The sequence below is a fragment of the Chiloscyllium plagiosum genome, chromosome 34 (genome assembly GCF_004010195.1).
Source record: "Chiloscyllium plagiosum isolate BGI_BamShark_2017 chromosome 34, ASM401019v2, whole genome shotgun sequence".
Classification (NCBI taxonomy): domain Eukaryota; kingdom Metazoa; phylum Chordata; class Chondrichthyes; order Orectolobiformes; family Hemiscylliidae; genus Chiloscyllium; species Chiloscyllium plagiosum.
In genome coordinates, this window is record NC_057743.1 from 36,783,499 (window position 1) to 36,809,289 (window position 25,791).

Below are 25,791 nucleotides of genomic sequence, written 5' to 3' on the forward strand. Positions count from 1 at the left end.
CCCCAGTCTATCCGTTCCATAAACCGCCCCAGTCTTCCCTTTCCATAACTGTCCCCCAGTCTTCCCATTGTAAACCCCTCAGTCTTCCTATTTCACAAACCCCTCCCTGTCATCCCATTTCACAACCTCCTCCCCGTCTTTGCATTCCGTTCCATAAGACCTCCAACCTTCCCATTCCACACTGCTCCCACCCTGTCTTCTCATTTCATTCCCTTTCTCCTACCCAACCTTTCTCATTTCTCTCATAACTCTTCCCATGCAATCCCCTTGTCTCCTGCCATGTTACCTAGCCAGATAATGAAACGTCTGGATATCAAACCTACAGCTCAGCGAGCAAACCTACACCCTGCTCCTGCCATGTTCTCGGATTCTGGATCTCTGACAGTGTGAGATCCAACTGGTCCAAAGCTTTAGCTCCCTCCCATTTTTTCCATGACACAAAACATTTGAAAACGTATTCAGCATTGTTTTTGTTAGGTTGACCTCTAGTCAGCAAAAGTTAAGTTTAATGGATTTTATTGTAGAATTAATCATTGTGATAGCTTAATGCTGGGTGGTGCAAAATTATCCTGCGTGGTAATGGATCTGTTTAGTTCACTGTGCTAGGTGAGGGAAGGTTCTTTTAGGCATCAGATATGAAGATTTTGCTTTTATTTTGATGTTGGTGCATCTTGCTTGCCTAGCATTTTAAATATACTCATCCTTAGATAACATGACCTTAATAGCCTGCAGTAAACAGGGTTCCAGCGGAATAGCATAAGCTGCTTTCGAAATTGTCATAAATGTGACTGTCTAATGGGGCAGGGATTTGTAAGGAATATAGGATGTAATTGTAAACCCATAGTTTTAACCCATGTCATCCACCTGACCGTTATAGTCTATTTCTGACTTTGGTTTTGCTTCCAAACTGCATTATTCACCGTTCTGAGGAATGGTCACTTGACCTGAAATGTTAATTCTGATTTCTCGCCACAGATGCTCCAGATTTTCTGAACTTTTACAGCTATTTGTTTTTGGTGCTGATTTACAGTATCTACTGTTCTTTCGGTTTTTATTCCCAAGTATTGTTCGACAGGAATCAGCTCACGCTGCTGATGTTAATTATAGCTACATTAATTTTGTTTTGGAGGAAACACATTGAAATTATGTCCAATCTATTGTATCTCTTACAGCTAAAACTATAACTTGGATTATTAGCGCTGTTGGCAAGTGGCAAAGTCGTCTCACTATGCAAGTGATATCACAGGGTTACATTGCGCTGGGTGAACAAGTGGGATGTTTCCTGGCAAGATATAGAGCAGCCAATTGAATGTTTGCAGCTTAAAGCCCACCCCCTCATCTCTTAGCTATTCTGTGCATGTGACGGAGGAACTGGAAGTTTTACAGTGATTTCCTCCTAGCCTATTGGCATTTTGGTGCAGGCGTTTGAAACTGGAGAGAAATTACTTAAGTAATAAAGGCTTTCAAAAGCCCCTTGCACACTTAAAAAAAAATTGGCAGTAGTTTCTTGACCTGCTAGTATTTGTGGAGAGAGAGGGGAAATGTCTTTTTGCTGATTTTGTTTTTCTAGTAGCTGAGCTTCGAAGAGCTATTTATAGTGTAGCCTTTGCTTGGACTACAGTAATGTACAGTATTTTCACACACTGTTGGTTACTACTTTCTGTGCAATTCTATTGGAAGCAGTTTCTTTAGTGTTTGTGAGCATAGTAACATGGCAATCTTCTGAAACAGAGCAGGGGTTTTGTTCCCTGATATAATTCAGTTCCCAATGAAAAGTCATCGACCTAGAACATTAGCTCTTTCACTTTCTCTACAAAGGCTATCTGACTTGTGTGTTTACAGCATTTGCTGTTTTTTTTAAAATGTCACTCACTTTGCTGTTTGGTAGGAGCTCAGTGTGCTTAAACTGGTAGCCACATTTCTTACGACACATCCAACATATTTTATTGACTATAAATTAATGTTGGATGGCCTGAGGTTGTGTAAGATGTTTCATAAGTGCTAATGTTTTCATTGCTAAGCTCAATCCAATTGTTCGTCACAAAGACTAACCAGGAGCAGAAATTGTTGTTATTACTTTACTGTTCTGCGTCATTGGAATTGGACATGCCACCCAATAATTAATCCACCTGAGGCTTTATTACAGTAAAAGCAAATTCAGACTAGGAAACAATACTGCTTTTATTCATCTGAGGTTGGTTAGCTCAGTTGACTGGACAGCTGGTTTGCAATGTCGAGTGAAGCTAACAGTATGGGTTCAATTCTTGCACCAGCTGAGGTTGCTAGGAAGGACTTTGCTACTCAACCTCTCCCCTTGCCTGAGGTGTGGTTATCCCCGGGTGAAACCCCCACCAATTGTTTCTCTAATGAGAGAGTCAGTGGTTTGGCACCTTTGTCTTTATACATTGAGCCAGGAGGAAATTGACTGTCTTCTCTAACAGCTCTTAGTGAAGGAAATTTCTGTAGTATTTTTCACTATTAGTCCCCAAAGTTATTTACATCCAAACTTTGGGGATGTTGCTTCATTTTTAATTTCATAATCTGCTGATCTAGTAATTTTACAACTTCATCCTATCTATCATTTTTTTGGGATAATTTCTGATGGCAATTCAATACAATTCCCAAAGGATAATGTTTGAACTTTCCATATGTGTAGTAATTGAACTTTCCATATGTGTAGTAATGTGGAAGTGCTTGCTATTATTAAACAAGAGTAAACCTGGTTCAATCCTTTATTATACCTGCTTGACTCCTTTGTATAAATGTGATGACACATATGCCCGAGCACCTATAAAAAAGTACGCTGTATAGTACTCAGTGTTCTGTCAAATGTTATGACTGTGAAATAGAACATGCAGCTCCTAAAACTGTCTGCTTGCAAGCTATAAACACTTGCAGCAATGACTCCATAGCATTGAAGGTTAAAGCTCTCAACCCTTAGTGTGTGAAACTATGACTGTTATTACACGGAACCATTAGAAGTAATCTTCATTCAGTTTATTTTCCTTTTTTTAGTAAGGCAGTGGTGTTGCAAAATCTAAATTGATAATCCTGTATGCTGTTGTATAATTTATTATGAAGAAGTGTCCTTAGTACTTTCCTGCAGTATTCAGCGAATGTGTAGTTATAATGTCTTGCCAAAGAAATAAATCCACAAGAGATTGGTCTGTGATCATCCAATTGTGAAGCAATTATTATGATCCCAACTGATGGTAATATTGAACAAGTCAGATCCCAGAATGAGACCTGGTTCAGTAGATCATAAATTTAATTTTATTTTTATTTACCATGGTAATTAGTCATTGAAACATATTCGTACAAAGCTGTAGATATTCTTTAATAGCGGAATGTAAATGTACTAAACAAAAGAGAGGGGAAACAAGCATTATAAAAAAACCTTAAACAGCAAAAGTTTCAATCTGTATGCCAACTTAGAGACTCCAATACAGAGAAATCACACTCCTAGTTCAATGTTTTAATTTTCTACTTAACTGACTCCTTCCACAAAAGAAAATAGTTATGGAGGACAATCATATCCATCCCAGGATGTCACAGCATGAATTCCTCAATGCAGATATTTTTAAACAACCTGTTTGGAAATTTTAAGACAAGCCTGTGGAGTTAATGGGATTTGAACCCAGGCATCTGGTTGACAGGTAAGGCACATTACCATAATGCCATGAACGCTATTTTTCAAAGTAGTGTCTGAAGCCAAATCATCAGTGATCTCTTCTATATCATGAGGTCAAAAGAGGGGATGTACATTAATTACACAATACTCAGTACTCTTCAGTGAAACCATCTATGTTCATATGCAGCAAGAACTGCATGAGTGAATGAGTGGGCAGGAACAATTTTGCCACACATGCCAGGCTATCATCTACCATAAGAGGATCTAACCATCTCCTCTTAGCACTCATTGGCATTGCTGTCATTGAATCCCGTGCGTTAAACATCCTGGGATGCTTACTATCAGTCCAGTTCAATTTTTAGTCAGCCATATAAATAGTGTAGGTATAAGAGCCACTCAGAGGCTGATAAATCACTTCCAATCTCCCTGGTGCCGTTTCATCATCTCCAAGGCCTAAATCCCCACTTGCACGATGGTTAAAGCTCCAACCACATTCAAGAATTCAACACCATCCAGGACAAAGCAACAAGATTGATATGTAACCTTTCCACTACCTTCAACAGTTACTCCCTTCACCATTGATACACACTGAAAGCGAAGCTCTGTTTGCTGGATACCTAGTTTGCAAAGCAGACAGATGGCAACAGTGTGGGTTCATTTCCACAGCAGCTGAGATTACCATGAAGGACTCTCCTAGTCAACCTCTCCCCTTGTCTGAGGTGTGGTGACCCTTGGGTTAAACTAGCACCAGTTGTCTCTTTCTTTAATAAGAGAGCAGAACCATGATCTGATAAATCTATGGTGACTTTGCTTACCTTACAATGATAACAGTATATACCATTTGCAAGATGTAATGCAGCATCTCATCTGGGATCCTTTGATATCACCATCCAAACTCATGACCTCTCCTACCCAGGAGGACAAGATTAACAGATGCATGGGAATATCCCCACCTCCAAGTTCCCTTCCAAGGTACACACCATCCTGACTTGGAAATATTATCACTGTTCCTTCATTGTACTGGGTCAAAAGTCTGCAACTCCCTTTCAAACAGCACAGTAGGGCCTCCTACCCTCATGGTCTGCCGTAGTTCAAGAAGGTAGTTTAGGATGGGCAATAAGTGCTGACCTATCTGATGATGCATGTATCCTGGGACTGATTTAAAAAATAAGCAGTAATGAGGACTTATATATAAGTAAGCCCTCTTACTGATTATGTAAAATACAATGGTCAAGACCATTTTCCTTTTCCTGAAAGATCAGTAACGTTAAACATTAAATCTGTTTTTCCCTCACAGATGCTTCCTGACTTACTGTACCTTTGTTTATATTTCAATTCTCCTTCCCCTGTTGTATTTTCTTCTGAGTTTGTCCTTTGAGTGAAATCTTTCCAATCTCCTCCAGAAGAGTTGCGGTGTTTCACTTAGTGATTGGTATGGCACTAATCCTAAATTCAAAGCTGTAGAAATGTTTATCCACTGTTAGCAGTAACTCCAAGTTTGTCTCTGCATGAACAATTTTTTTTCCCTGGGTCAGTGTAACAACCTGGCTGTGTGATAATTGAAGTATTTTGTAACCTATTGCCTGGAGTAAGTTGAGAGTGATAGCCCAACAGTGTGATCATACTTGGAGAAGATAGCTCTTTCTCCATGGTACTGCAATTTCTTTTCAACAATTTATTTTGACCTCCTTTATACTTGTATTCCTCCTCTTTACTTTTAAGCTTTAAGTAATCTAAATAAATTAACATTATGAAAATAATAAAGCATTAAAAGTTTTTACTCAATGAAGTTCAAATCAAAAAGTCCACAAAAGGTGGGACAGATAGCAGGAATGACTGGATGATTAAAGGGATTATGTTGCAACACTGTAGAAAATACTAATGTGTGCAAATAAAGAAAAACAATTGATCCAGAGCTGTTAGTAGTTATAGAGCCATTACCAACATTTGCTGTTTAATTGAATAACAGTAGTTATGATCTGAAGTTGTTGAAACCAGTGTTGAGTCTGCAAAGCAGCAGTGAACTAAACAAGTGATAAGGTGTTGTTCCTTAACCTTGTACTGAGCTTCATTGGCACTATATCGCAAATGGGAAATTTAGTACATTTTGGAAATCTGATATAAGCAGCAGTCCAGGAAAATGTTCAGCAGAATTCCTTCTAATTATTCTTTGTGCACGCCCTGCTTGTTACAGTGTGCAGTTCATTTAAGATTACCATGCATGCTAGAAAATGAGTCTGTAGTAGTTGGGTGCAAGATGACTGGCACAGGCAGAATGAGCTGAAGGAGCCTTTTCTGTTCTGTAAAATTCTGACTTTGGCTATATTGAGTTAACAATCTGAACTGTTCATAAGTAATGTTTGTTACATTCTTGGAACAGGCCAATTTAGACCATTTTTAGAGAACCGATGTTTAGACTTATTGGTTTATGCTCAGCTATTTATGGCTGCAGTAACTACCTGTGCATTGTTCATATTTGGAACTCATCTGTATCTCCTTGCATCACTTTGGGGTAGAGGGACGAGCTTGAGCCTGCCTCTGACTGGCCATGTGTGCATTTTCATATCTATTATACTTTTTTTATTTAACCTGTTTTTGTAATCAACCTGTTCAGAGATGTTATTACACCCCTCTGGAGCTGGCGGGACTTGAATCCAGGCCTTTTGGTCAAGGGAAAGAACTTTACCTCTGCACCACAAGAACCCCATTGTACTTCATAAAACCATTTGCTGATTGAGTGCATTTGTGTTAAATTCCATTGCATTATGACAGTTGCATTGCAGGTCTATATAATAGAATCTTCGCTTTAACTTTAACCATTTGGTATTTAAACCTGGACAAAAAGTGGTTTGCATTCAAATCACAGCACGGTGGCTCAGTGGTTAGCACTGCTGCCTCATAGCACCAGGGTCCCTGTTTCGATTCCAGCCTTGGGTGACTATCTGTGTGGAGTTTGCACATTCTCCCCGTGTCTGTTTGGGTTTCCTCTGGGTGCTCCGGTTTCTTTCCACAGTCCAAAGATGTGCAGGTCAGGTGAATTGGCCAAGCTAAATTGTCCATAGTGTTATGTGCATTAGGCCGAGGGAAATGGGTCTGGGTGGGTTACTCTTCGGAGGGTCGGTGTGGACTGGTTGGGCCGAAGGGCCTGTTTCCATTCTGTTGGTAATTTAATCTAATTCATGGATGTATAATTGACCTACATGTTATAACAGTTTTTAATTTATTAAAGAAAATAATGTACAGGTGAATTGTTTGACAGTTGTTCACAGGGAATTACAAATCATGCTGATATGTGTGCATTGCAACCTCTCATACTTCATTGCACATTTAGCATAAAAGCAGATGGAGTAGAAAGACTAGACATGGCTTGCGTTTGACTCATTTTATTTTGCCTCTTAGTTTGAACAAAAAGAAATACAAACCTATATATCACAGTTTTCAGACCTGAGAGGACTTCATAGACAATTAATTGCTTTTGAAGTGTACGCTTTGCTGTTATATTGGTGAATATGACAGACAACTTGCAAACATCTAGATCAGTGCAAGCAGTGGGATAAGAGCCCAGCTAATTTGCTTTGGTGTTGGTTAAAGGTTAGATGTTGCCTATGACTATTGTAGGGCTCATCTCTCCTGTTTCAAAATGAGGCCCCATCCATGAGGCTTCTTATCAGCTCAACCAGAGGAAGAACTATTGTCAGAGTACTCTCACTGAGTTAAGTTTGCTCTTGTTTATCACTTATAGCTTAAACACAGTAGCCGGTTACACTCCTTAATATTCGAGTTGTACATAGCTCCTGCTTTTGGATATACATTTTTATTCATTATTGGGATGTGGGCATTACTGGCAAGACCAGAATTTATTGGCCATCCCTAATCCTCCTTGAGAAGGAGGTCGTGAGCACATTCTTGAACCTCTGCAGCTCATGCGATTTTAAAGTGGTTTTAATACAACTGAGTAGCTTGGCAAACTGGTTCAGAAGGAAATTAACAGTCAGCAACATTCATTTATGTCTAGTTGATTTTTAATTTGGGACAGGAATTGGGATGAAAGACACAAACTACTAATGCTGCAGAGTCTGAGACTTGAGAGATTTTAATTCTGTGCCTCAGCATTTCTCCATGCTAACTCCTAAATCCAGCAGGGATGATAGCAGCTGAATATCAAAATTCATGGGCAGGTGAGGGACCTTTGGGATTTATGGAAGTTTTTTGAAAATGCTGTGAGGTGATAAGTGCTGGGGAAATGATGAGAAATGTTGAGGTGCAAGAATGGAGTTTCCAACTATAGAAGTAAATGGTTTGGGCTTTGGAAGATTGAATGGAGTAAGGGGGAATGTTCAGGATACTGTAATTAAGAGTTGAGGATACAAGGAGGAATGTAGTGTTCGTGGGGATTTTAGAGTTTGAAAAGGGTAAGACTATAAAACAATTTTGTAGAGGAAGTGAATTTTGTTGCTAATGTCCCAAGGGATGGTTAGCCAATGGAGGTCAATAAGAATGAGTACATAGGTGAGTGGGAAATATAGTTAAAATATGGTTAGTGCAGTTTTAGAAGAATTGGAGTTTAAGAAAGGTTAAAATGAGGGGTTCTACCCTTCATCACTTAGTTGAGTACTTTAGGTAGCACTGGTCATGTTACAATTAGTTTGAGCTTGAAAAACTACCAATATTTCTGCTCCTGATTTAGAATCTGCTAAGATTTCTGCATATATTGCATGTGGAAGGAACAGGATCAGGTTTGAATGTCGTTCTCCATAATGAAACAGGATGCCATCATAGAACTTAGGCCCAGAAACAAATGGCTGCTTGACGGTGATGGAAGGGGAAAGCCAGCATCCATTGTACAGTTATTAAGAGTTGGAAGAATAACACAAAAAAAAATGGGTGGCATTGTGGTTGGAGTTTGGTTACAATTAATGTGCAGTTTTAGGTGCATTAAACTGCCTGTTCTAGCTGATATGTTTTTCCTGACAAAAATACCTGCCAATTTCTGGAAAGACTATTGTCACTAGATGTAATTATTATACTGTTAGAATTTTTTTTAAGGAAATATTTAACTTTAGTTAATATTACAAATAATGCTGAGTAACGCAGATTTCATTTTCCCCAGTACTGTCATTATTACAATAGTTACCAGCAATATTTAATATAAGCCTTAGGTATCCCAAGGTGTTTAGAAGACACAGCCTAAGTTTAGCTATAAAGGTTTCACATTCTGTGCAAATGAAACATGGTAGTGTCCTTAAGAGTTGAGTTTAATGGTGACCATAACCATTGTTCATGCTGGGGAGGGTTAACCATCTGGTTATTGATGTTCTCTAAGGAAGAAAATCTGCCATCCTTACTTTGTCTGGCCTACATGTGACTCCAGACCACAGCAATATAGTTAACCCTTACAATTAGGGGTGGATAATAGATGCTGGCTGGCCAGCAATACCCATATCCTGTGAGTGAATTTTTTAAAAAAACCTGTGAATGAATAAATGTCTTCCATTAGGCCAGTGCAAATTTTTGCATCATGTTGATGCCAACGTCTTTGATTGAAGCTCAGGATGGTTTGAATGTTTTTTGACGAACAATCTCTCCCCATATAAGTACCTATTTTCGAATGTAGAAGGGCCTACTTGTGTTTAAGTCATTTTCTGTTTTTATTTCAGATTTCCAGCACTTAGATTTCATTCTACTAGTTAATCCAAATGGATAGTCATATCATCCTTTTCCCACAACTTTTACCTCTGTTTCCAAAGAAAAATGTACTTCGAGCTACCAGTGTTTCATGTGTACCCTGTTAGCTGAGTGAAATATGCTAATTGTTTCCCATTCTTTGTATTATCCATAGGTGTGGAGGAACAGTGGGGGCAATTGTCACTTGCCCATTGGAAGTGATTAAGACTCGGCTCCAATCCTCAGGCTTAACACTTCGTCCGGTCTACATTCCACAGGTGAACCTTAATACGATCAATGGACCGGGTGTTGTTCGACCGGCACGTGTAGCACCCGGACTCTTTCAAGTTCTAAAGTAAGAGATCTATTTCTATTTATTTTGTTGATGTTGTTTTCTGCATTTCTTCACAAAAGTAATTAATTAGCATCTCATTGTTGGGTTGTGCTTCAGCACAGTGTCCCTACAGCATCCTGGTCAGATCAACTACTATCCAGTTAGTGCATTTCATGTTTGATTTTCATTGACTCCAACATTTGGGATTTGCTCATTTTATCAGTAAAGTTGTTGCTGGTAGTTTGTTTTATTTTCAGATTTGCAGAATCTTCAGTACTTTGCTTTTATTATTATTTTTGGTGTTTCTAAACATTTTTATTTCTGATAGATTAAGATTTGTGGTGCGAGTGCAAACCTGTTTTTGCATTGGTTTAGTTAGTTTGTGTTTCCAATTAGTGCTTTAATCAGTCAGGTTGTAAGTTTGCTCCCAGACATATCATTACCATGCTAAGTAACACCATCAATGAGCCTCCGGTGAAGCGCTGGTGTTCTGTTCTGCTTGCTATTTGTGTCTTGCTTTATTGTGGCGGATGATATTACTTCCGGTTCTGTTTCTGAGAGGTTGGTAAATGGGGTCCAATTTAATATGTTTGTTAATGAAGGTCCGGTTTGAATGCCAGGCCTCTAGTAATTCCTGTGCGTGTCTTTGTTTAGCCTGTCCCAGGATGGATGTATTGTCCCAGTCGAACTGGTGTCCCTCTTCGCCTGTATGTGTTTGGATACTAGTGATAGTTGTTCATTAATATCAGTGAATTCTTGGTGGAGTGAATGGAGTGGCTTGAGAAAACCATATGACAGCCACCTTGAGGAAACTAGACAAAGCAGGTAAAATCAACAAGACAGACCTCCAAAGAATGAAACCTGAAGGATCCAACTGATCCCGTTTCTATGGATTACTAAAGGCACATAAACAAAGGACCCCTCCTCAGACCCATAGTTTCACTTCCCGGTACATGAACATATAGACTAGCAAAGGCACTGCAACACCTGATAGAAGACTCAAGCCACTTCATCCACTCTACTCAGGAATTTCTTAACATAATCAAAGACACCAGGGTAGACAACGACAAGATCATGGTTTCCTTTGACGTGACGGTCCTATTCATATCAGTAAACATTACTTTAGCAAAAGAAACACTGGCCGCACTACTAGATGAACCAAGGACACAAACACCCGAGAGCACCAACTCCGTCAGCAAGGGCAGCTTCCTCAAACTAGTAGACCTGCACTTCACCTTCAACGATAAGACCAACAAACAAATCAACGGGATGCCTATGGGATCGCCAATATCAGGACTCTTAGAAGCAGTTATGAGAGGTAAGACCGAACTGCCCTTCCCACAACCCAGCCCAAGATTTGGGTCCACTATGTGGATGACACTTTTGTCATCATGAAAAGCAACAAATTAGAAGAAAACCACAAACAATTAAACAACATCCTTACCGGTATAAAGTCCACCAAAGAGTAAGAGAACAACAGACTCCCCTTCTTAAATTTCACAGTAGAACGAAAAGCCAATGGAGACCTGCCGACCAGTATCTACAGGAAAGCCATACATACTGACCAGATACTCAATTACAGTAGCAATAATTCCAAACCCACATACTTAGCTGCATCAGGACATTATTTAAACAAGGCACAGCACACTGCAGTACCCAGGAGCTACGAGAAGCCAAGAAAAAAGACTTCTACAACGTATTTAGGAACAACAGGTACCTGATAAGCACAGTCCACCGATTCCTACACAACAGGCCGAAACAAGAAGACACAATACACCCAGAGACTGTAGCCACCCTACCATACAGTAAAGACATCTTGGGGATGATGACCAGACTAGTCCGATCCCTAGGCATCGTGATAGCCCACAAACCTACCACCACACCGAAACTGATGAATTTAAAGGACCCTGTACCAACACCCAGCAGAATGTACATCATATACAAAATACTCTCAAGGACTGCAAAAATCATTACATTGGACAGGCGGGCAGGAAACTAGCCACCGCGAGCACCAACTAGCTACCAAAAGACATGACCAGCAATCACTAGTATCCATACATATAGTCAGGGACACTAGTTCAATTGGGACAATACATCCATCCTGGGACAGGCTAAACCAAGACACGCATGGGAATTCCTAGCAGCCTGGCATTCAAACTGGAACTCCATTAACAAACATATATTAATTTGGACCCCATTTACCAACCTCTCAGAAACATAACCAGAAGTGATATCACCCACCACAACAGACCAAGACACACATACCCAGCGGGACAGAACACCAGCACTTCACCGGAGGCTCACTGATGATGTTACTTAGCATGGTAATGAAATGAGTGAGAACAAACCTGTCGGTTCAGTGAGTGAACTCTCAACCTGAGCTACAAATGTTTAATCAGTCTTTGTATCTCATAGTCATGTTGGCTATTTCAGAAAGATTTGAGCAAAAATCTAAAAGCTGTTTCTAAAAATGCTCACTAACAGCAAAAATGCTACAAATCTAAATTAAAATACCACCATCTGCAGGTGGTTCTTTGAGCCACTCGGCATCTTCACTTGGAATTAGGTTGCTCTTCCTTAGGTATTGCTGGGCTAAAATCTTGGAACTCCCTCACTATGGCATTCTGGTTATAGCTACACAAAATGGATTGCAGAATTTCAAGAAAACAACCCACCAAAACTTTCACAAGGACAAGTAGAGATGGTTATCAACATCCCATGAAAAATAAACTTTTTAAAAGTTAAAACTACAACAGAAAATGCTGAAAATACTCGGTCAGACTGGCAGCACATTAGAACATAGAACAATACAGCACAGAACAGGCCCTTCGGCCCACGATGTTGTGCCGAACATTTGTCCTAGCTTAAGTACCTATCCATGTACCTATCCAATTGCCGTTTAAAGGTCACCAATGATTCTGACTCTGCCACTCCCACAGGAAGTGCATTCCATGCCCCCACCACTCTGTAACACTCTGTTGTACCCGGGGAAAACGTTTCTGACTGTTTACTCTATCTATTCCTCTGATCACCTTGTAAACCTCTATCAAGTCACCCCTCATCCTTCGCCGTTCCAATGAGAAAAGGCCTAGCACACTAAACCTATCCTCGTATGACCTATTCTCCATTCCAGGCAACATCCTGGTAAATCTTCTCTGCACCCTCTCCAAAGCTTCCACATCTTTCCTAAAATGAGGTGACCAGAGCTGCACACAGTACACCAAATGTGGTCTTACCAAGGTCCTATACAGCTCATGCTTCAAGTTATGATCTTTCAGCTCGTGAAAATGAGTGCTGGGATTGTGATGTGCATTTACCTAATCATCTTCATTATTATTATTTTTATCCAGCTCTTAATAGTTGTTCATTTGCTGCACACGACAGGGAGCCCAATATTATTAGTTGTTAATGCACTACTTCAAGCTTTCCTGCAAAAAAGGGAAAAATTAAAAGTGAAAGTGCAATGTGGCATCACTCAGACGAGTACTGTACAAAAAAGAACAATAGCTGACCCATGGGAGAGTGCATGCACCAAGCTGTTCTAGTACTGCACTGAAAGTCTAGTTGGAGGAGAGGTGCTCTATATTCACAGTAGGTCCAAGCAGATGGTGAGAAGGTAATGGTAATAGAAAACAACAGAAAAAATGCTCGGAGTTCATGCAGTGTCCACAAATTTGAAGTAATGAGTCAGTTACTGAACTTGTAATGAAATGTCATATCCAAACAACTGCATTAATAGTTTCAACCACTAGTGATGTTGTAGACGGCTTGCGTTAATTTTTAATATCCCCAAGATATTGGGAAGATGACAAAGGGTTGGAAAATGGCAAATGTGGCATTCTTGTTCAGGAAATGGGGCAAGACCATTCCTAGTAATACAGTTAATTAGATTAGATTACTTACAGTGGAGAAACAGGCCCTTCTGCCCAACAAGTCCACACCGACCCTCCGAAGAGCAACCCACCCAGACCCATTCCCCTACATTTACCCCTTCACCTAACACTACGGGCAATTTAGCATGGCCAATTCACCTAACCTGCACATTTTTTGGACTGTGGGAGGAAACCGGAGCACCCGGAGGAAACCCACGCAGACACAGGGAGAATGTGCAAACTCCACACAGACAGTTGCCTGAGGCGGGAATTGAACCCAGGTCTCTGGCACTGTGAGGCAGCAGTACTAACCATTGTGCCACCGTTTACTGAACTGCACAGTTTAACATCAGTAGTGGGTAATGCTTCAGAAACAATCAGGAAAGATTAATAGGTGTTTGTCAGCTTATCTGTTGAGATCTCAGACTTTAAACATTAACTCTGTTCTCCTTCTACACATGGCTTGACTTTCTGATCATATTTTTCTCTTGCTGCTGGAGTGTTATTTTAACAGAACTTGGCTTCATTTGGCTGTGACGTTGGACTTTAAAATTGTCTGTAGCTTGAACCTTGGCCAACTTCAAAATCAGTGACCTTGAAATACTGCAGAACAGGAATAAGTCAGTCTCACTGGATTCAGTTTAACCTTATCCTTCCTTATGAAGGGGGAAAGTGAGAACTGCAGATGCTGGAGATCAGAATCAAAAAGTGCGGTGCTGGAAAAGCACAGCCGGTCAGGCAGCATCCGAGGAGCAGGCGAGTCAATGTTTTGAGCTTAAAATATCAAATCTCCTCGTCGGCTGCTGCCTGACTGGCTGTGCTTTTCCGAGCCCACTTGTTTTGATTCCTTTCCTTATGCAGTCATCTAGCTAATGAGCAGTTCAAAATCCAGAATCTGTCTGCATTTGGCATTGCATCTAATGTATGTTATTTGGTTCAAACAAAAGCTCATTTGCTCAGCAAAATCTGTTTTCAAAGAAATATCAAATGGAGGTTGAACATTAGTCATTTCAACCTCTGGACAGTAATGAAGAAGTTGAAAACATGGGTGCATTGCTATTCTTCTGGTTGAAATAATGTTGCTGGTTCTCAGCGATTGCTGTTGCACAAAGAAAATGTTAATGTGAGTGAACACTATCAAAAATGGATATTTAATCTGAAGGATTTCCTTTTCCCTCCTGAAGCCCAATTTACAACAAGCTCATAACACATTGCGTTTTTCTATCATATCGCTTTGCCATCGGAGATCTGTGCTCTTTATGGAACAGAAGCGTTAAGAAATGAAACACTATGCAGTAATGTAAACTGAAATCCATTGTTTTCATCTCACTAACTGCTGTGACAAAGCTAATCCTGTTCTTTCTATTGAACATCATTGCTGTGCGTCTAATTGCTAGAGGCATCTTTCAGAGAAGCTCATTAGAATGATAGATTTTACATTGTTTGAACACTCTCTTAATTAAGCATTGCACTTTGGCCTTCATAAATTGAGGGTGCTGAGTTTTGACAGGCTTATATAAAGCAGAGGAGAATCTCTTCTTGTTAGCTGGTTGTCCTCTCGACCTTGTGTAAGTGATTTGCACTGAAAGGAGGAAGAGTATTTTTTTTGTGCAGTGAGCAGAAAGCATGTAGAACACATTGTCTGAACCACAATTTGTGAAGCACTTTGAAATGTCTTGAGGTTGGGACAGGGAATGTAAACAGATTAAGATTTCTTTCTTCCATATTTGTATTTATCACAGACTATTTTTAATTAGGATTGGAAATTTAAAGGAAATCCATAGAAGAGCATGTACATGGTGTCCTGTAGAGTAGGACACCTTTTGTACAGCAGACTCCACACTGCCTTGGACATTTCTTAGTTTCAGTAATCAGATGAGTGTGTATAATTGAGAATAAGGTTCTGCTGCACAGCTTCCTCCTCAGACATGAGCTGATCCATCATTAACATTAAATTCAAGTTCCAGTTTGAACAACTTAATTATCGGATAGCACTTGCATTTTGCTGTCTTAATATTGGGGAGTGGAAGCTATCAATAAGCAGTACTGTTTTCCTGAGTATTGCAAAGTGTTCTGTAGACTAAAGTCTGTGTGTGGTGGAGGTGCCTTATGTTTCGATTCAGTCTGTTCTGTAGTGAAGTTCTAACAAACTTTAACCTTTTGCTTCCAATTCTAAGTATAGCTGACAGAATATAGTTTTAAAATAGGGACTGAGTTGATGCTTATGCTTGCTGATGTAATTATCTAACAAATGGAAAATAAGTTGTAAGTTTGCTTGCTGAACTGGAAGGTTTGTTTTCAGACGTTTCCTCACCATACTAGGCAACATCATCAGTGAGTCTTTGGTGAAGCGCTGATGTTATGTCTTGCTTTCTATTTATGTGTCTTGGTTTCTTAAGATGGGTGATATCATTTCTGGTTCTTTCTCTCAGAGGCTGGTAGGGTTCAAATCAATGTGTTTATTGATGGAGTTCCAGTTAGAATGCTAGACCTCTAGGAATTCCTATGCATTTCTCTATTTAGCTTGTCCTACAATGGATGTGTTTTCCCAGTCAAAGTGGTGTTCTTCCTCATCTGTATGTAAGAATACTAGTGATAGTGGGTCATGTCTTTTAATGGCTATTTGGTGTTCATGTATGCTGCTGGCTAGTTTTCTGCCTGTTTGTCCGATGTAGTGTTTGTTACAGTCCTTGCATGATATTTTGTAAATGACATTCGTTTTGCTGGTTGTTTGTATAGGGTCCTTAAGGTTCATTAGCTGCTGTTTGTGTGTTTGTAGGTTTGTGGGCTACCATGAGGCCAGGGGATCTGAGTAGTCTGGAAGTCATTTCAGAGATGCCTTTGATATAAAGTAATGTGGCTAGAGTTTCTGGGTGCGTTGTGTCTGATTGTTTGGGTTTGTTGTTGAGAAAATTGGTGGACTGTGTTTGTTGGGTACCCATTCTTCCTGAGTATGCTGTATAGGATTTTTCTTCGGCTGTTTGTAGTTCCTGGGTGCTGCAGTGTGTTGTGGCTCATTGAAATAATATTCTGATGCAGCTCTGCTTGTGGGAGTTGGGATGATTGCTCCTGTAGTTAAGTATTTGATCTGTGTGTTATTTTTCTGTAGACATTGGTTTGAAGTTCCCCACTAACTATTCGTTCTACTGTGACATCTAGGAATGGGACTCTGTTGTCGTTCTCATGTAAAATAATGCCAGGATATGTGAACACCAACTAGCCACCAAAAGACATGACCCACCATCACTAGTATCCTTACATACAGGCGAGGAAGGACACCTCATTGACTGGGACCACACATACATCGTAGGACAAGCTAAGCAGAGACATGCATGGGAATTCCTCGAGGCCTGGCATTCCAATTGGAGCTCCATAAATAAACACATCGATTCAGACCCCATCTACCATCCTCTGAGACAAAGAACTGGAAATGATATCACCCACCTTAAGAAACCAAGACCTATAAATAAAGCGAGACATAACAGCAGCGCTTCACCGAAGGCTCACTGATGATGTTGCCTCGTATGGTGAGGAAACATCTGAAAGCAAACTTTCCAGCTCAGCGAGCAAACTTACAACCTGAACCACAACCTGAGCTACAAATACTCTCAAAAATTGCAAATGGAAAAATAATTTGTCTTTAATGTATCAGTAAATGTCCAAAGTGTTTCGCAGAGCTGTGATTTTTAAAAATGCCAAAGCAATAGTTAATACGAAAGGTACCAAAAGCATAGTCAAAGAGAGAGGTTTTAAGAATGAAAAGTTGGAAAGAGTTTGAATGTGTGCCTTGGTGGTTGAAGATACAGCCACCTGAGAATATAGTGGAATTTTTGTATTAAGATTAAACCATTGAAATAATAAACTTGCACGAATTCAGCTGTTTTGTTCCCTTATTTCAAATGCTTTCTAACTTTTTGTACTAACTCTTACAGATCTATCATTGAAAAGGAAGGACCGAGATCACTTTTCAGAGGGTTAGGACCTAACTTGATAGGTGTTGCTCCATCCAGGTAAATTTCCATATTGCCACTATATTTCCATATATTTTCTTAATGCTGTGTGAATACCTGATTAGATCTTAAAGTGGAATTCAGGCTATCCTTGGTAGGACTCAAAGACTTATGGTGACAAATAATTTGAATGTATGTGCTGTCCTCCTACTTTATTTTCACACTTGTCCTTTGAAATGTGAATACTACCCTTGTTCAAGTCACAATCTCTTCACTTCAGAACGTGTGTAACAACTTCACTACACTGTGTTAATTACGTTTTTATCACAACATTAGAAGAACACATGTTAAGTGGCGTTACTCCCCTTTTGGCGTGAGGGAGCTGCATTTTGAACTTGGGATGTTACTGTGGATCTGCTTCTCTTTGAACAATAAAAATTTAATAATTCAAACATGCCAGTAACACAATAACAGAAATGGTAGACTGCAAAAAGTAAATATCAAAAACAAAATTTCGGAGAGGGGCAGTGATTGGCAGAGACCTTTATTCAGAATTCATTTCTACATTGGGAAAATTAGTGCCATTATAACTTAATTGTGGCACTCTTGTTTGGGGGAGAGACCTATTTCAGCACCTCGCAAACCCATAACTCCTACCATATAGAAAAGTAAGGGTAGCCAATTAACATTACCAACTATGAATTCCCCTTCAAGCCACACCATCATGATTTGATAGCCCCACTCCTTTTGTATTGCCAGGTCAAAATCCCGGAAGTTTCTTTAACTGCACTATGGGGTGTACTTGTATCAAATGGACCATAGTGGTTCAAGAAGATGACACCAGGTTTTTTTATTTTTAAGGGCACTTGGGGTTGGGCAATAACAGCTGGCCTTGACAGCAATTCTCACGTTTATTAGATAATTAAAAAGTATTTTATGCTGATGCTTCAGTGAGGTATTAACAGATCAAGATTAAATGAAGGTCCAGATTTGTAATGGTGGTCAATATGCCTTCTGCAATTAACCTCTAAACGGCCTAATGTTTTTCACCATATCGCTGTTAATTGTACCATTGGTTTTCAAAAGATGACCAACACTTAAGTTATCTTGTAGTATAATGACTCAGCATATGTGGTACACTTTCGTACAGATGTGATCTAAATGCAGACAATTCAGGCTTTTTAAATAAAAAAAATACAACTCGAAACGGCAGATGCTGAAAATTAAACAAAAACTGAAATTACTGAGAAAACTCAGCAGGTCTGGTAGCATCTATGAAAAGACAGCAACGTTAAAGTTTCAAATCCAGTGACCCTTCTTCAGAACCAATGTAGCGAGGAAAATGTTGGTATAAATGCTGAAAATGGGGTTAGGAAAGAGTAAACAATAGATGGAAATGAAACCGAGAGAGAGAGAGAGGAGAAAACAGTTGGACAGACAAAGGAATTGGTAAAGATCAGCCTGGAGAGATCAATGGCTGTTAATGGGCTCTATTAGTAGCTGACAATGGAATGATGGTGGTGCAACCCAAGTGATGACATAGTCTGGTATGTCAGGGTTGGAGTAAGGACTTAGGAGAAGGTGCTTAGCCCTTAAAATTATCGATCTCTATATTGAGTTCCGAAAGTTGCAGGGGTCCCAGCAGAAAAGGGGATGCTGTTCTTCCAGCTTGTGCTGAGCTTTGCTGTAGAACTGCAACAAGCTCAGGACAGAGATGTTGACCAGCAAATGCGGTGGTGTGTTGAAGTGGCAGACAGCAGTGAGTTGAGTCATTCCTGCAGGGAGAATATCGATGTTGTGCAAAATGGTCGCTCAGTCTGCGTTTTGTCTCCCCGATGTAGAGCACATCACATTGTGACCAGCTATTGCAGTAGATTGAATGAAGTACAGGTAAATTTGTGGCAGAAGGTGCGCCTGGGGCCTTGCATATTGATGAAGGAAGAAGTAAACTGGCTTCTTATAATCCTTGTGTGAATACCTGTTGAGCCACCTCACTTAACTTGAATGTATGCCCTTTCTCATGATTTTTTTAAAGAAAGGAAGTTGAAGGTATAATACTCAGTCAACAAAAGAGATTAGAATTGAATATGAAACTAGGCATATTCCTATTTTATGTTGTTTACTTGTGTGAACAAAGCAACATTGACATGCCTGTCACCTGTCCCCTCCTCTGTTATCAGCTATGGCTATCTAGTATCCCCTGTAGAAATGTGTTGAAAGTAGGATGCTGGAAAAGCACATCATGTCAGACAGCATCCAAGGAGCAGGAGAATCGATGTGACAGGCGTAAGCTCTTCATCAGGAATGTGGGCCAAGGAACTGAGAGATAACTAGGAGGGGGTTGGGGCTGGGGGCAAGGTAGCTGGGAATGCAATAGATAGATGAAGGTAGGGGAGAAGGTGATAGGTTGGAGAGGAGGGTGGTGCAGATAGATGGGAAAGATGATGGATAGATCAAGAGGGCGGTGCCAAATTGGAGGCTTAGGGCGGGGATAAGGTGGAGGGAGGGGAAATGAGGAAACTGACAAAATTCACATTAATCCCATGTGGTTGCAGGGTCTCAAGACGAAACATGAGACGTTCTTCCTCAAGGCGTTGGGTGGTCCGGGTTTGGCAATGGAGGATGCCTAGGACCTGCATGTCCTCGGTGGAGTGGGAGGGAAGTTGAAGTGTTCAGCCACGGTGTGGTGGATTTGGTTGGACTCGACCTAGTCCCAAACCTCCAACTCGGCACTGCCCTTTTTGACCTGTCGTCTTTCCCATCTATCTGCTCCACCCTCCTCCGACCTATCACCTTCTCCCCCCATTCTCAACTCTGATCTCCAGCATCTACTGTCCTCACTTTCCCCCTGTAGAAGTGTGTCCATAGTTTAAATGGAAATAGAAATTAATCTGCCTGTGTCTCTTATTTTAGAAAAGAAATTTAAAAAGCGTTGGTTGCAAAGCATTTTGGAACATTTCAGTGAAGTATTTTTGAAGTGCAGCCACTATTGTAGGAGCTAATTTGTGCACAGCAAGCTCCAGCAAACAGCAATATCTGATGACTAGGGTTTTTTTTTTGCAATGTTCAGAGATAAATATTGGCTTGCTGACTGGTAGGTTTCTCTTGTTCCTCAAACTAATGTGTGAGGTTTTTTTTAAGGTCTGTCCTAGAAGGCGCAGGAGGTCTCTGTTTAATGTCTCACTTGAAATGACATCAATGCAGCACACCATCAATACTGTACTGCACTGCAGTGTCACCCAGATTCACCTTTAGCAAACTCACTTTTACTGCCATTTTTATATATTCCTTTGATTGTTTTGCAATTTTAACACAGGATCATAGGGTTAAAGTACACTATATTCAGGTACCATGTAAGAATGTAAAACTGATGTAACTTGGACAATCAATGACCTCTTGGTTTTAGTGAGTTGTTAGAAGGGATGAATACTGCAGTTGTTAGCATTCTGCTGGAAAAGATTCATTGGATGGTAAAGAAATTACATGTTTTTTAATTGCAGTGTAAAGAGAGATTGCACATTGTTTCTTGGCAGGCAATGACGAGTGCAAGTGTAACCCATTGGATTCCTAACAAAAGTCAGAGTTTTAACATTTTATTTATTTTGCTGGGAACAAAAGGACTGCTTAGTGAAGTAGCTGCTAGCGATGGGAGTGGACCTTGTTTTCTGATTCATTTTTGACTGTATCAGTTATGCTGGGAAAAAAATGAAGGTTTAAGATCCCAACTTTGTAGCAATGTGAATCCTTTTTGCATTCTGGTAATAATTACAAGCTGTTTGTGAGGGATCTGAGAGAGATCGTTACTCAACGTGAACAGAACCTTGCCAAATGGCTGGTTGGATGTTAACCTAGTTTTTCCCTGACTGGGGAAGTGTGCATCTTGTGATGATGCTGCCCGTTCTACAAGGATATGTTGTCATTGACTTTTTTTCCCAGAGAGATCATAAAAGATGCGGACACCAATAGGTCTAAATTTGAAGGGTTTTAGGGCCAATTTGATTATAGCTAACAAATACTGCCTCAGGCAAAAGGCTTTAAGTTTTTGAAAACACTTGTACCAAGAAAGGGGAGTGGCCAGTTCTCCCAGCTCAGCTGTTTTCTAGTTTGATTTGGTTTTGGCAGTCAGTTTTGAAGCTGCTGGATCCAAGAGAAGTGGGTCCATGCTGATCCTCCCTCTCTCTTACTTCTATCCTGTAAGAATCTGTGTTTGATTTTATATTTTGTGCCAAGGGGTGTTTATGGGGATTGTTGCAAGTATTTGGAACAGCATCATTAAGTGCGGATAGTCTGCTGTGTTTTCAGATAGAGTAAGTTATTCGGTATTCTGTTCTCTTTTGCTTGTGTTTCATGGTAATCTTGTAAATAAATTGTATTGCTTAAAACCATGTGGTTTGACCAGCTGAATCACTCCTGGAATATCTGTGTTGCACCTGCACTAGCAAAGTTAGGATCTCGGCTACTTGAAATGTTTGAGAGGGCCCGCCCTGGTCCATAACAATCTGCACTGAACCCAATTCTGATATCATTCAGCATGCACTTGTGCTGAATTTCAGCATATTTGTTTTTCTACATAGCAATCACAATTAGGAATTCTGCTGAAACCCCATGCTGCATTTCAGTACTTTGTCTCGGAAGAACTAATGCTGTCTTGAGCAGGCAGGTGAAAAGATGACCCTTCTACTTTGTTGAGAGGCATTATTCTTCTGATGAAGTATTAAATTCTGATTTAATTGATGACCAGACACCAATTGCAAAACTAAATCTAGAAAATCTGGTCAGCATTCCCTCGGGCTTCAATGCAGAAAATAAGTTCAAAACAAAAACTGAAAACAACAGATCAGCATCTGGAACAGAGCCAACTAGTCATTGAGGCGCACAGTCCTCAGGCTTGAAATATTAAGAAGTCTGGCCTGTTCCTTCAGTACTTTCTGTATTTCATTTTCTGCTGTTTTTGCCTTTAATTTATAGAAATACAGTCTCATTGGTCTAAATGTTTCCAAGCATGTCTGAACAAATGGTATTGTTCCCTGATTAATCAACTTTGATTCATATGCTTGACATTGTATGTGGTGGCAGAGACTGTCTAACATCTCTTTGACTAAGACCCAAACTATTTGCATCAAAACATCACTAATGCCAGTCTTGAAGCTGAAGAGGGATTTGAGATCTTTTTTCATTCTCTCATTCCTTGCCTTTGAAAGTTTTTGATTTTCAATTGTACTTCTGTCAGCAAGCTATTCGGTCAGTTCTCTGGATGTCAAATATGTGATGCAGATTAATGCTAGCAGCACAGGTTTAGTTCCTCTACTGGCTGAAGTTTCTGTAAAGACCCTGCCTTCTCAACCTTGCCCCTTACCTGAGGTGTGGTGATCCTCTGGTTAATCCATCACCAGTCATCTCTGCCTGAAGAGGGAGAAGCGCTATGGGACTATGACAACTTTATCTTTTCTTATTGGAAATATGGAAAAAGGTAGCAAACGTGGGTCAGCTGGCTCTTCGAACTTGCTCTGCCATTCACTGATCATGGCTGATCTTCCCAATCGATCCCCTTTCCTGTTTTCTCCTCATATCCTTTGATCGCTTTAGTTTAAATCTAATTCCTTACTGACAACATTTGATGTTTTGGCCCAAAATGTTTTCTGTGGCAGAGCATTCCTCAGGTTCAGCATTCTCGGTGGAGAAATTTCTCCTTTGCACTCCTTAGGTCAGTGGGAATATCCTTTGTATGTTTACCCTGTCCAGTCCTGTTTGAGTTTTATAGGGGTCCGTGTGCCTGACTAATTTTTTTATACCTCACATTGGATCGTTTCATTGATTCAATGTTGGCAAAACAATGAATTCAAACTCGATAGGGATTTAGTATCCTGGGGCATAATTTAAACTGGTTAAGTTTGAATTGTTGTCAAAACAGCAACCAACTCAGATATCCATTTCATAGCCACATGTTATATATTTTCAATTTTCTGGTACAGTCTGAGACTGCTATCTGGTTATATCACACGTGCTTGTAAGCTCTCAGCTTAGGACAGCATTCACTCTTTCTTAACGGTACAGTCCACGCCTTCAACTTCGTAACATCCCTTGAAGAAAAAATGAACAATCATAATAGTATTTCTACACACATATATAAAACATTGAAATCTGTCCAATCTTATCTATACTTTATCCTATAAATCCGCGATAACGCATCTGCTATCACATTTTTACGAACTGCAACATGTGCAATTACAAAAATTAAGGTATGTAACACAAGACTCCAACAAAATAGTCTCATATTTTTGTCTTTTAATATTTCCAAGAATGTAAGAGGATTGTGGTCTATGTACACAACTGTCTCTGACACATTGTTCATCACATAAACATTAAAATGTAATGCCAGTGCCAAACTCAACAATTCTTTATCAATGGTAGAATATTTTCTTTGGTGGGTGTTGGGTTTCTTTGAAAAGTAGTCAATTGGCCGTTCAATTCCATTATCGCCTTCCTGCAGCAGTGCAGCTCCAACTCCTATATCGCTCGCATTGATTGCAACTTTGAAGGGTTTCAAAAAATCTGGTGTAGCTAAAATTGATGCGGTGGTTTTAAATTCTCAAATGCCTCCTAGCATTGTTCTGTCAACCGAAAGTTTGTGTTCTTCTTTAGTAAATCTGTTAGCAGTGCCACCACGTTGCTGAAGTTTGGAACATTCATCAATGGCATTTGTCTTCACGTTCCTTCGAGTCAACCTTCCATGACCGATGTAATGTCCCAAGAATGTCCCACCTTGGCAAATTCTTTTTTTTTAAGTTTATTACCAGTTTTGCTTCTCTTAATCGTTCAAAGAGCTCTGCCAACTGTACCATGTGATCACTAAAGGACACTATATCATCCAGATAAGCTGTACAGTTTGTTAATCAAGCCACAACTCTGTTAATGAGTCCTTGGAATGTGGTTTGGTGCGTTCTTCAGTCCAAAAGGCATCGCTCTGAATTGATATAGCCCATTTGGGGTTACAATGCAGAAACCTCTTTTGCTTTCTTTGATAAAGGTACCTGCCAAAAACCAGTAAGTCCAACTTTGTGATGTAAGTGGCTTGTCCAACTTTCTCTATACAGTCCTCCAGTCTTGGTATCGGGTATGATTTCAATTTTAGTATGGTGTTGACCTTCCAATAGTCCACACAAAATCAAGAGTTCAGTCAGGTTTGGAAACTAACACAATCGGTGAACTCACACTGACTCGGTTCGATGATATCTTTGTTGAGCATCGTCTCCACTTCTGGACATGTGTGGCTATGAGAGGATTAAGTCTGTAGGAGTGTTGTTTTATTGGAACAGCATTCCCTACTTCCACCTCATGCACAATAATGCTGGTCCTCCTGTCTTATTCCTGCATATGTCCTAATACTGATGCAACAAACCTTTCAACTGGGTTGTTTTCACCTGAGACAGTTCCTTAACCTATCTCACTCCTCAGGGACTTCCTCATTATTTAGCATATTTTTAGGCATATCAAACTCAATGCCATCTGGATTTGATCCTTCACTCTGCAGCGCAGTAACTAACACCTGTTTCTCCAGTTCCCTGTCTCTATTATAGCAAGGTTTCAACATAGTCACACTCGATACAGTTTTTCTTCAATCCTACATCTTTACCAGATAGTTTACCTGACTTATTGTTTTCTCAGTTTGATAGCGACCACTAAACGTGGCTTTGAAGGGATCGCCTACCACTGGTAACAATACTAATACGTCATCTCCACTGAGAAAATGTCCGAATTTTAGACTTTATCTGCCATCTGCTTCATTCTATGCTGTGCCCTCTTCAGGTGTTGTTTATCTAACTCACCTCCTCGATTTAATCTCTCCCTTATCTCCAATTCATATTTCAAGTGAGAGATCTCAGACTTTGGTCCTGTCAATTTTTCTTTAATTAATTTCAAAGGCCCTCTCACTTCATGTATGAATATTAACTCAAAGGGAGTAAACTGAGTCAATTCTTTGGGGCATCTCTAATGGCAAACAATACGAATGGGATATCTTTATCTTAATCATCCGGGTAATCCTGACAGTATGCTTGTAACGTAGTCTTCAGGGTCCGATGCCACCTTTCCAAAACTCCCTGGGATTCAGGATGGTACGCACTTGATTTAAAGTGCTGTATGACTAAGCTATCCAGGACTTCCTTAAAAACCCAGCAGTGAAATTAGACCCTTGGTCTGACTGAATCACTCTGGGTGGCCCATACAGCGTGAAGAAAGGTACTAACTCTTCTATCACCCTTTTTGCCTTCATTCTGTGTAATGGAATAACCTTGTGAAATCTGGTGCACACATCCATTATGGTTAGCAAGTACCCTACTG

General features: G+C 40.0%; 1 protein-coding gene across 1 annotated transcript in view; it reads left to right on the top strand.

Moving 5' to 3' along the window:
- The window catches only part of slc25a33 (solute carrier family 25 member 33), a 38,656-nt gene that overhangs the window by 1,162 nt on the left and 11,703 nt on the right, over positions 1–25,791 (top strand). The window contains exons 2-3 of the mRNA XM_043676183.1: positions 9,471–9,650; positions 17,434–17,511. Coding sequence (XP_043532118.1) covers positions 9,471–9,650; positions 17,434–17,511 — 258 coding nt within the window. The remainder of the gene's footprint in view (positions 1–9,470; positions 9,651–17,433; positions 17,512–25,791) is intronic.